Genomic DNA, 12,588 nt, shown 5'->3' on the forward strand with positions numbered 1-12,588 from the left:
CTAGGGTATGTAAGGCTATTCTTTTGTCTTGTGTTATAGTTGTGAAAATCAGAGTTATTTGGAAAATTTTATAAATTTTGTCTTATGTACAAAATCAAATTATATATTTATATACTGGGAAAAGTAAGAATTTTGTGATTTTTAAAAATACTCTTACAGGATTTTTTTCCTTTAAGCCCAAAAATAATACGGATAATTCTCTTCTGCATTTTAAAAACTTGTTTTCTCCTATCTGAATTTCCCCAGAAGATCGCACCATAATTAAACAAGTGATAGACATAACCGTAATAAACCATCATGAGAGTGGATATGTCAACAGAATTAGATAAAATAATGAAATTAAAATGTGCTTTATTTAATTTTTTACAACTTCACCAATATGATTTTGCCAAGTCAACTTTTGATCCACTGTGATGCCTAAGAATTTAACTGAGCTTACTGAATTTAGAGAAAGATTCAAATCTAATTTTGTTGATGAGTCTGATTTCTGGTAGTTTTTTTGGAATTCCATCAGAAGAGATTTATCTTTATTTAACGCCAAACCATTTGCTTCAAACCATTTTTCTAGCTGAAGGAAATCTTGTTCAGCTGTTTAGTTGCATGAAAATTTTACTATGATCAGTGAAAATAATGGAAATGTCATCAGCAAACATTACTGATTTTGACTTTAAAATCAAAGGTAGGTCATTAATATAAACCAAAAACAGTAGTGGACCAAGTATTGAGCCTTGTGGTACACCCTCTGTGACTAATTTGAAATCAGATTTCAGATTAATTAACCGTAGGTCCACACACTGTTTCCGCGTTGATAAAAACGAGGTTATCCACTTTATAGCCATGCCTGACACACCATAAAAGTTTAGTTTTTGTATTAACAGGCTACGGTTTACACAGTCAAATGCTTTTGACAGATCACAGTAGAGACCAGCTACTGCCTGTGATCTGTCAAGAGTACCTGTGACTTGGGTAATAAAGCTGAAGATTGCATCTGTCGTACTCCGTCCCTTCCGGAATCCAAACTGACATGTATCCAAAATTTGGGATGTTTCAAAATGATCACACAATCTATTGAAGACGACTTTCTAAAATATTTTTGAGAAACTAGGCAATAAAGAAATAGGTCTGTAGTTGGATATATCTTTTGAGTCACCCTTTTTAAAGACTGGTATTATGTTTGATAGTTTTAATAGGTCAGGGAAAACACCAGTACACAAAGGAATGTTTATCTAATGAACAATGGGTTGAGCAATAAACTCTGAACTTGATTTCATTAATGAAGTTGAAATTTCATCCCATCCAGGGGCTTTAGATGACTTTAAGTCTTTTATTATCTCATAATGTGTAAGGGTGAAATTCTTACATGTAATTAGTAAATTAGCCGATTACAAGGTCCTTCAAGTATGTTCACCGTGTTGATTTCCAAATAGCCTAAAATACGTATTTGGAGGTTATATTTCGTCAAAGATATTTTTATTTTTCCCGGCCCCCCTCCGCACTGAGGGGTATTCCATACCCCCCAGACCCCCCGGCAGCCCGGTTTAGCCCCCCACATTTTAGGGCCTAGATCCCCTATGTATATTCTTACAAAGGATTCAAAGTTTCAGCTTACCAACTCTAGTTGTTCCTACAAAAATAGAAGAGTCGGCTCCACCGCTAGCCCTGACTGTCACTTTGTACTTAGTGAAGGGCAGCAAAGGACTAAGGGTGATAGAGGTGCCATCTTGTGTCAACTGGCCTTCACTTACATTCTGGCATCCAGGACTACATGCCGGACGGTCTACACACTGGAACACACATAATAGTGTGTAATAAACATTTTATCACAGTACACAGTAAGCAGCTAGTTTCTGTGTTCTTTTAAGCGAGAAAGTCTTTGTATACAGTAAAATCAGCTAGAGTACTGTAAATTTACTGGTCAGGTTTGATTTCAGTATTTTTATATCAGGTTTCCAGATCAATCCTGACGAGCAAAGTAACAAAAATAAACTGTGCACATATGATAATACAAACAACACACAAACTACTTAACCTTGCTAATTAAAAATACTTGGTTAATTTTTAATTAACCCCCCCCCCATGCATAGTTTTTTCCTAATATTACAAGATTACTCTAGTCATCACTTAGGGGGTTGAAGGAATTTAAAAAAATTGTCATAATTTTGTTGTAGCTTTGTCTAGTTGTCGTCGTCTTTGATTTTATAGTCATTAAAATAGTTTACCTCATACAAAATAGTATACAGCAGCTTCCTCTCACCACTGCCTATTGGGGGATCCCAAGATAGATCAACTGAGGAGCTCTGACTTGATTCAACATGTAGATTTCGTACTGGAGGCACCACTACAAACAAAATCATAGAAATTATATAATACCGGTACAAGTTCACACAAAACACCCAAACTTTTTATATCAGCTGTGGTGAAAGTCAACGTACTTGTTTAGAAACTAATCAACTGATTCTATTGTTGTCTGATGATGTTATTGCTTATTCAATGTAGTCAGCTCCTCTAACTTTTTACACTCACTTTTAAAGTGTACACTCAGCGTAAAAGGTTAGAGGAACTGACTTTTTACTGAATTTTAAAGAGGGTAAAAATATCTGCAATTTTTGAGCCATCCTAATGATAATGGTGGATAAATTGATAAAAAAGAAACTTTTGGGGTTCTGTAATATTTTATTATTGTTTGAAATCATCTAAAATAGCTTAAAAATACTTTGCAAAGTAGGCGGAGATTGTTCCATTGTTGTGGCAGGCTTTAGCCGCATGCCTCGGCATGCACTACAACTAACCTCCAGCGGTCACGCATTACTAAAGCTGCCATATCTCAGGTAATATTGCCCAATCGTAAAAAGTAAGGTGTAAATCGATTTGTAAGTAAATTACCTTAAAAAAGTTATCCTTGTAAAGTGTAAAAGCAACGGTTTTTGAGTTAGAGTATTTAAGAAACAAAATTTTAAATGACCGCCATTTTGTTTTGTGAATTTTAAAAATTGTCATAATTTTGTTGTAGCTTTTTCTAATTGTCATAAATGTTTGTGCGAAGTTTCAATTTTGTATCTTTCACCTCTTTTTAGAAAACAGTTAATAAGTGAAAACAACAAAATGGCGGCTGTGTGAGTAATTAAGATCTTCCAGACAATTTAAATATGACATTTTGATATGTTTCTTACCCAGGAATAATACCCTAAAATATCCAACACAAATTCTGAAACACCTTATAGTGGAAGTATTGTTTTTATCAAAATTTTCGAGTTTGAGTTTTGAGTAGATATATTCATTTTGAGACCCTCTGAACCCAAAAAAGTGGTTTTCAAAGTGATGTCTTATGTGTGTGTGGATGTGTACAGAGCTGCCGACCATATCTGTAGGCTGATTTTGATTAAATTAGGTATGCAGGTACCAATCCATGATATTTCCAGGTGTTTATTTAATTTTTTTGGGATTTTGATTTTTAATGGTGATTTTCTCATAAAAACCTATAGAATAACAGATAATCGGATTTTTTCAAAAATGGCCCGACGGGTTTTGATACAAATTAATTATGTTTATATAGTCATTTAAATTCTGAACTAAATGGTACTAATCTCATTTCTGTCAAAATTACGGTTAAAACGTTATTGCAACTAATGTGATTTTACCCTTTAAAATATCAGTTACTCCCACTGCTTACTCATGATAAAGGTTGTTGACAAGCTTATGGGAGAAAGTATGTGTCAGATTGCTGATACCGTTATTCCAGAAAACTTTATCTATCACAGTAGAAATTTGACATAAAAAGTATAGTGAAATCATAATTCAATAATAATATTGACACTTTATAAACACTAATTTAAATCCCAGCTTTATCTTCAAATAATCCTCACCAGCTTGAACTGCAGATGTCATCATAGTTGGTGAGTAAGGGGCAAAGCCATTCCTTGTTTTAGCCCTCACTTGATATTTGATTTTTAGCCCGGGTACTAAGTGGCTGAGAGTGAAATGGTTCTCTTTAGTGAATGCCACTTGTCTCTTCCATCCTTCCTTCCACGTCACCTCGTAAGTTTCCACAGGACACCAGTTCTCATCTTCAGCGTTGTACTTCAAGTTAAAACATTTGTTATAATCAATCAGCAAAACACCACTGTTAAGCTTTCCATCCAACATTGGAGTGCAAAATATTTATAACTTATAACTATTTTTACAAAAACAATTGTAAAAATGGACAAAATTTAAATTTTGAACCTTTAACCCCTTAACCGCCGTCTAAGTAGCCTAGTCAAAATCCGCCATTGCCACTTATTTTTGCCGTTTTTGACGATTTTTACTTGTGATTTAAAAAACTGTACCAGTTGTTTTTTTTAAAGAAAATAGTTATCAATATTGTTTGTAGACATCTTCAAAAACATTAAGCTTTAACAATACCCTACTAAAATTTGTGATTGGGGGGGGGGTGGGGTACGGGGTTTTCTTGAGTTAGACCTATAATAAAAATTAGGCCTGCAATAAAGTCTACAACTCTAATAAATCGTCATCCTCAAGCATGTCACCAGCCATTACGACTAATATTTACTACTCATTCAACACTACCAAGTAAATAACCACAAAAAAACACAATTATAATGACACGCATAATGTACGTAAGCATTACGTAAGCTTCCGCAAGCACAAGTTTTACTGAAACTACAAACGGAACTGATCGGGACCATTACTGACCTATAATACCACTAAAATCCACCAGATTGCAGCACTAGTCAAGCAGCACTGTCAACAACTTGTTTACGTACGTATATCAGAGATAAGGCGGGAAGTGAGCTGTTAAAAATAAAACACAACAGCTGATTACGTCAACACGAGATAACTCGTACGTGGCGGTTGCTCTGAAAACTAGTATCGCCTGGCATATCTCGTGCGTGGCGGTTAAGGGGTTAAATAAGCAAAAACCTGATGTAAAAAAAAACTTGATGCTGGTAGTATGGCAAAAAGTATAGTATGCGACTCATTCATGAAGGTGTTTATGGTTCTCACAGAGTCGCACATCCCCCCATTTTTGACTCGATTGTATGATTGAGTTGCGGCATTGTATTCCGCTAATAAATCCCTTTTAATTTGATATGCAATATCAACCTATGCTTACATTCAAGATTTTCGTCTGACTCTTAGAGGGCCGCCCTGGCCTCCTGAGGAGGTAGCTAGTGTATGACTAAATATTTTTTTTAATGATGTTTTTAATTTTTCATGTATAACATTTTTAACAAATAACGTTTTAGAAACTCTGGGGACATCAAAATTTAAAAAATAATTTGGTCTCGAGTCCATGTCTTTTTGTGCTACCTGATAGCTTTCCCTATATTGAAATTCACTAATAGAAAACAACAGACAACCCAAATATAGGAGAATTCATTTATCCTTTAAACAAAAAAATAAATAAATCTATTCTATATATTAATTTGAAACTGTTTTTCTTTGTGACAGCTAATTTGAGAGAACGGCTGGGTGTAGAAACTCGGTAGGGGTTTCTAAAGAAAGGTCTTGGTCTGTAGATGAGCCATCAAAAGAGCAACGTGGTAAATTCCTTTGGGGCTCTGCCCCAGTGGCCTTTAAAATTCCCATCCCATGTTATTCTTATGGAGGAAAAACGGGGTTTTGTCACAGCTAATTACAGAGAAAGGCTGGGCGTAGAAACTCGGTAGGGGTCTCTAAAGAGAGGTCTTAGTCTGTAGATGAGCCATCAAAAGAGAAACAAGATCAATTCCCTTGGGGCTCTGCTCCAGAGGCCTTTAAAGTTCCCTCTTCAGATGTGTTTACATTACGACCATATGCATACGTTTACACTACTTTTGAATGAAACAGCTGTTTTCCCTTGGGGCTCTGCCCCAGAGGCCTTTAAAGTTCCCTCTTCAGATGTGTTTACATTACGACCATATGCATACGTTTACACTACTTTTGAATGAAACAGCTGTTAATATTTAAATTGTGATTTACTAAATTTGTCAAAATTAAGTATTTGCAAAAGTTTTTTTCTGATTTTAAAATAAATTTTCTTCTGAATCGTGCTATGTTTTGCAATATAATGTTCTATTACCAAATCAGTGGAACATCCTAATATCACAGTAACTCTTAAAATTATTTCTTATGGAGTTAACTTATATCTATTGTATGGGTTGGTTTCTGCCTTTTTTACCACTTCTTGGAGATTACACGTAGACGATATTCTTTGGCGTATTGCATCTGTAGTAGACGATACTTGGTAGGTGTAATTTTTAAAATTACAATGGAAAAAAGTGAGAAATACTGGACAATTTCCCTAGTAGCACAAATATGTATTTTATAAATCTATATATTAATTTGAAACTGTTTTTCTTTGTCACAGCTATTTTGAGAGAACGGCTGGGCGTAGAAACTCGGTAGAGGTGTCTAAAGAAAGGTCTTGGTCTGTAGATGAGCCATCAAAAGAGAAACATGGTGAATTCCCTTGGGGCTCTGCCCCAGTGGCCGTTGAATTCCCATCCCATGTTATTCTTATGGAGGAAAACGGGGTTTTTGTCACAGCTAATTTGAGAGAACGGCTGGGCGTAGAAACTTGGTAGGGGTCTCTAAAGAAAGGTCTTGGTCTGTAGATGAGCCATCAAAAGAGGAACGAGGTCAATTCCCTTGGGGCTCTGCCCCAGAAGCCTTTAAAGTTGCCTCCAGATTTGTTTACATTACGACCATATGCATAATTCTACACTACTTTTTAATGAAACAGCTGTTAATATTTAAATTGTGATTTATTGAATTTGTCAAAATGAAGTACAGTATTTGCAATGGGTTTTACTGATTTTAAAATGGATTTTCTTCTGCATTGTGTCATGTTTTGCAATATAATGTTCTATTACCAAATCAGTGGAAAATCGTATTATCACAGTAACTCTTTTCTTTTGGAGTTAACTTATATCTACTGTATGGGTTGGTTTCTGCCTTTTTAACCACTTCTTGGATATTGTACGTATGTGATATTCGTTGGCATATTGTATCTGTAGACGAAACTTGGGTTGGTGTATAGAATGGAAAAGAGTGAGAAATCCTGGACAATTTGATATAGGCTAAAAATAAAACTGAATTAACACTGTTCTACATTTCTTAAGCAATCATTGAAATAACCGATTTGCAAACAAAGGAAAAATAGAAAAAGTCATAGAACACAACCAAGTAGAAGAAATAGAAATAATGTTTTTTTTCATTTATAATCGTTATCATAGACAACCTAATGCGACTACGAGAAGGAAAAATTTGTAGAAAACACTATAGAACACTATAGAAAAAGATAAGATATTTACAGAATATTTTGATTATATCTAACTGTTGTGTAGATTGTGAGTATTTCCATAATCTTTGAGTCACCTGTAATGCAATTGCTCGAATTCGAGCAACAGGTACACTAGTATTTTATATATTTAAAGTTGTATTTGATAGAACCTCGAATAAAATATATAAATAATATATCTTTAATAATAGTTTGATATATTCAAATATATATTTAAAATATTACCAAAAAGCAATGCAAAATATAAATTAAATATAAGTTTTGAATATATAAAATAGATTCATAATATATATTGATCAAATAAGTATAGAATCTATAATATACATATTTTATATGTATATTTTTCATATTAAATATTTAAAAAAAATATGTGTTGAGAATATTTTAAATATATATATAACATATTTTTGAAACTATATTATATATTTAAAGTATTTATAAATATATTTTGAAACACGTCAGATATTTTTATTAATAAAATAATAATTTGTAGAATAAATGTAATCTATTATAATTGGCAAATAAATAATTTGCATCTTTTTGTTTTTTATAGTGTCTATCAATTTATACATGCATTTTTTGTATGATAATTGCTGTTGTGAAAGCGTTAAAATTAAGTTAATAATAATACGTACTCTAAATGGTGTCACTCTATCGTGCAGGTAAAGAAAAAAATACGCATATAGTTAAGAGGCAGTATACATGTTCGACAGCCTACATTTGGGTCAAACGAAAAAAGTGTTGATGGGTTTTATTTTTTAAATTGCAATATGTGACAATGAATGTGATCATATATTTGTGCATAACAATTTATTAAAATTTTCATTAATTTTACAAAAAGAATGAAGCTTTAGGTCATACTTACACTCCAAGAAATTGTTATTGTTGTTGTGTTGGTAACTGCTGCCAAACTATAGTTATAAATAGAAGGAACTGTAAAAAAATCAAACATACAGTAATGAAAAGGTTCTTTGTGATTAACCAATAGATTTTGGATTATAGACATTAAATCTATGAAATAGCTGTCCCTTATTTGCTACTAATTATATTTTCTCTAGTTACTGAGATAGTTCATAAAGCAAAAAAAAAGCATCCTACCAGTTTGGCTTGGTGAATTCAATAGAAATTAGTTATTTACGTCAGCGCACTCTGTCAGTGGATCAATTCAATCAGGTATATGTTTATTTTCATTTAAAAACTGGCATCAACTTTAACATATGGAGATGGAATGTCCAATTCTATGAATTGGTCAAGGGATTAACTAAAAATTGAATTACAGAAATAACAGGGCCGGTTAGAGAAATTTTCCTATTGTAAGCAAACAACATGTTGTAATGTCTAACTTTCATATTCACCTTGCCTGCCTAATTTATTATAATATATGGTCAATGTTATATTATTGTATTGTTATGAGTTTGTTTATAATTGACCTGTTTACATTCTATTCTATCTTATTCCCAATTAAATTTGTTTTATGTTAACTGTGTATCTTTATATTATAATCAGGGTAATTAACCGCTGCAGCTCAACTCTGCTATTTCATCAACATCAGGTTATGGGCCTCCTGTTTACTGATTTTTAATTTATCTGATTATTTTGTCCAAGTTCACCAATTTTGGGAATGTATCAACCTCCTTCAATAGAGAAATTGAAAGGCCGTGAAAACTATGATACATGGAAAGTTGCCGTTCAAGCATTTGGAAGATTGTGAGCTCTGGGACTGTATTTTGGGAACTGAAGAAGATAGAAAGAAAGTGACAAAATATAACTCCAAAATTATCTTGCTAATTGATTCAGTTAATTATGTCCATGTCCAATCAGCAGAAACAGCCATGGAAGCCTGGGAAAATTTAGAAAAGGCATTTTCTGACAGGGGTTTGACCCGAAGAGTTGGTTTTCTGTGATTGTTAACAATAACAAGGCTAGAAAATTGTAAGTCCATAGAAGATTGTTAATCAAATCGTGTCAACGGCCCACAAGCTAACCAGCATTGGTCTGAAAGTGGATGATGAGTGGGTAGGAATAATTTTACTTTCTGGACTACTGGATCAATTCAAACCAATGCTCATGGGGATTGAAAGTTCTGGTGTCAAGATAACGGCTGATTCAATAAAAACTAAACTACTTCAAGATGTATCCGTGGAAAATAAATCTTCCAAATGCATTGCGATGTACGGTTATGGTAGAAGAGAAAATTCAAAACCAAGTTTTCAGAACAGCCACATATACAACACTTCAAGCCAAAAGAAACCCACCGAAGACAAGAAACAGCAAGATAGCAAGGTTAAAATTGGGTCCTCGATGTTTCCAATGCAATGGTTATGGTCACATATCAAGGAACTGTGACAAATCCAGGAACATCAGCACGAGAAATGATAGAGACAGTTGTAAGTCTAAATAGGACAATTCACTCTTTGCTGCCTTCAATGCGAACAGATGTAAGTAGTGATTGTGGTATCTAGATTCAGGAGCTAGTGCTCATTTAGGCTATGTGTTGACAGTGTGATACTTGATAATAATAATCCTAATAATAATAATAATAATAATAACAATAATCATAATTAGGTTTGTAGAGAAAGGGCTTATTGCCTGAGAATAGGTGTGAGAAAGGATAGGATAAGCAGGCTTACCTTAAGAAATGTAGGCATCCCACTTCATTCACTAAATTTAATTTTAAGACTCAGTCACATTAAGTATTTGGAGTCTTTCACTGGTAAGGAAGCAGTGTTGCCAACACACCATAAATTTACAAATGAATATTTACAGGTTAAATGAGTCAAGATTTGTATTTACACTTAGTCTAATTTACACTTAGTCTAATAATCATAATTAGGTTTAAACAAACTTGTAAAATTTCATGTCATATTATTCTTTGTTCTACAGCAGACCACAATGTGTAATAAGATTTCAATTTTATAATAAATTTGAATTTATATAAAAGAAAATCTCCACAATTGAGTATTAATTACCACCGCTAATAATTCCACTATGGTAATTGACATAATTGGAGGTAAAAACCTTTCTGTAAATATTTCAGGTTCAGGCACTTCATCAGATGTTAAAGTTCAAAATGTAGGTATATTATGTTCCTCGGTTGAATTTAAATTTACTGTCTGTCAGTCAAATTTGAGCAAAGGGAACACTGTGATTTTTGACAACGAAGGAGCTCAGATTTTCAATAGGGACAATTAAAGTTCTAAACTTGAAGAAAATCATCCGTTGCCAATACCCAGTGATCGACCTCAGAGGCAACCTCCCAAATCTCTTGAGGATTATGTAACTTTTTATGCTGAGAATGATGAATCTAGCAACGATCCAACAACCCTGAAAGAAGCGATGGAAAGCCCTAATAGGGAATTGTAGGTACAAGCCATGAACCAGGAACTTTCATCCTAGATACAAAATAATAGTTGGGAGCTTACAGACCTTCCACCAGGAAGGAAGGCTTTAAACTAAAAATGGGTATTTAAAACCAAGAGAGATGCAGATGGAAACGTCTTATGCCACAAAGCAAGACTTGTTGTAAAAGGATGTGCTCAACGCAAAGGCATAGACTATGATGAAGTTTACTCTCCTGTTGTGCGTTACAGCTCTCTACACTATTAATTAGCATTAGCTGCTGAAAAGGACCTAGAAATAGACCAAATGGATGCTGTCTCTGCATTTCTTCAAGGATATCTCACCGAAGAAATATACATGAATCAACCTGAAGGTTCTCATCAAGAACCAAACAAAGTTTGCCGATTAAGAAAAAGCATATATGGTCTAAAACAAGCCAGTCAACAAGCAAGATTAACATGGGAAACAAAAATTGTTATGAAACTCCAGCTGTTGTCAGAAATTAAAAGTGAGAAGAAGAACGTATGCTAATTGTAAACAGTCAATAAGTTTGCTAAATACAATTTGTTTGCTACAATCATTTACTGCCTTGGTTGAAATGAAATATTTACTATTTGAATTTGGGTTGGCGTAAATATTACAATGGAAAAAAGCGAGAAAGCCTGGATAATTTGATATACTAAAAAGAAAACTGAATTAACACTGCGCTGCATTTCTTAGTTATCATTGAAAAAGCCGATTTGCAAACTATGGAAACATAGGAAAGTTATAGAACACAACCAAGTAGAAGAAATATAATGTTGTTTTTTTATAATCCTTATTATGGAGCACCTAATGCGGCTATGAGTAATATTGTAGAAAACAGTAAAAAACAAGATCAGCTTTTGAAAAATGATAATACATTAGGCCCACAAGAAATGTTTATATCACAATCTGTTATGTACATCTTGAGTATTTCCATAATCGTTGAGTCGAATCTTTTAAAGTCATCAGAAATTAAAATAACGCCTGTTATACTTAGCAATTGCTCGAATTCGAGCAACAAGTACTCCTAGTGTTCTTTTATAGGATGAATAGTTTTTGAGTAATCGGGGAAAACTGGTTTTTGGGCGCCATTTTCCAAGATGGGGGCCGTAGCACAAGTTTTTTTTTTCGAGGACTTTTAGTATGTTATTCCGGAATTAAATTTCAATATACGTACCAAGCTTTACATTTATAAGAGTTTTTTTAGGTAATGGAGAAATTTGGATTTAAAATGACTGCACTATAACTCCTTACTCCTACAGTTCTATTTGGCGATGGAACTTCTATTTGGAACTATGCTCTATTTGGTTCTATTTGGAACTTTTAACCCACCAAGTGTTAAGCGTCACAAAAGCGTGCAATGTTATGCGGAGTAAACGCAAAAAATATTGTTTTTACTGAAGCTATGGTTCCACAGACTGTGGAACTTCCGCTGTGCGGTGCGTAATTTTCTGCAACGGAAAATTACGCAGTGTAAATCTGGAGGGGTGGTTCCACTGACTGTGGAAATAACGTTACGGAAATTCAGTTCTGTTCAAACTAGCGACGAAAATGGATAGGAAGAGGAATGCCCTCTTGGCTTTGATTTGGTATGATGATAGCTCACATTCCCAATATAGACATATTCTTATCCAAAAATTCCTTTCGGGCTTCGCCCCAGTGGCTCTGTATCTCTCCATGTTAACCTTATGAGTATTTATATTTAAAAGGAATTGAAGAATTTAGTCATTTTGCGAATGTTTGATAATTTACTCTTTCTTTTGTTTAGGTGTAGTGGTATAACATTATAACTATGGTAGATGTGGTATTCTATAGCATACCTACTGTAAATTTAAAGAACCAAATGTTATCAAACTGTGTCCTCTCCCATTGCAAACACAAAACTTGAGTATAACTGCCGTACGAAGGGCGGGTGCTCTGCCAGTATTAATAAATACACACCA

At 33.8% G+C, this 12,588-nt stretch overlaps 1 protein-coding gene across 2 annotated transcripts in view; it reads right to left on the reverse strand.

Moving 5' to 3' along the window:
• LOC128990329 (tenascin-like) overlaps positions 1-12,588 on the reverse strand; it is a 201,177-nt gene that overhangs the window by 23,585 nt on the left and 165,004 nt on the right. For both annotated transcript variants that reach the window (XM_054412665.1, XM_054412664.1), the window contains 4 exons: positions 8,148-8,215; positions 3,864-4,077; positions 2,220-2,338; positions 1,610-1,784 (listed from right to left, as the gene is read on the reverse strand). In XM_054412665.1, coding sequence (XP_054268640.1) covers positions 1,610-1,784; positions 2,220-2,338; positions 3,864-4,077; positions 8,148-8,215 — 576 coding nt within the window. The remainder of the gene's footprint in view (positions 1-1,609; positions 1,785-2,219; positions 2,339-3,863; positions 4,078-8,147; positions 8,216-12,588) is intronic.

The sequence above is a fragment of the Macrosteles quadrilineatus genome, unplaced genomic scaffold, assembly GCF_028750875.1.
Source record: "Macrosteles quadrilineatus isolate MER2022 unplaced genomic scaffold, UCM_ALF_1.0 Scaffold_3__2_contigs__length_128488019, whole genome shotgun sequence".
Lineage (NCBI taxonomy): Eukaryota > Metazoa > Arthropoda > Insecta > Hemiptera > Cicadellidae > Macrosteles > Macrosteles quadrilineatus.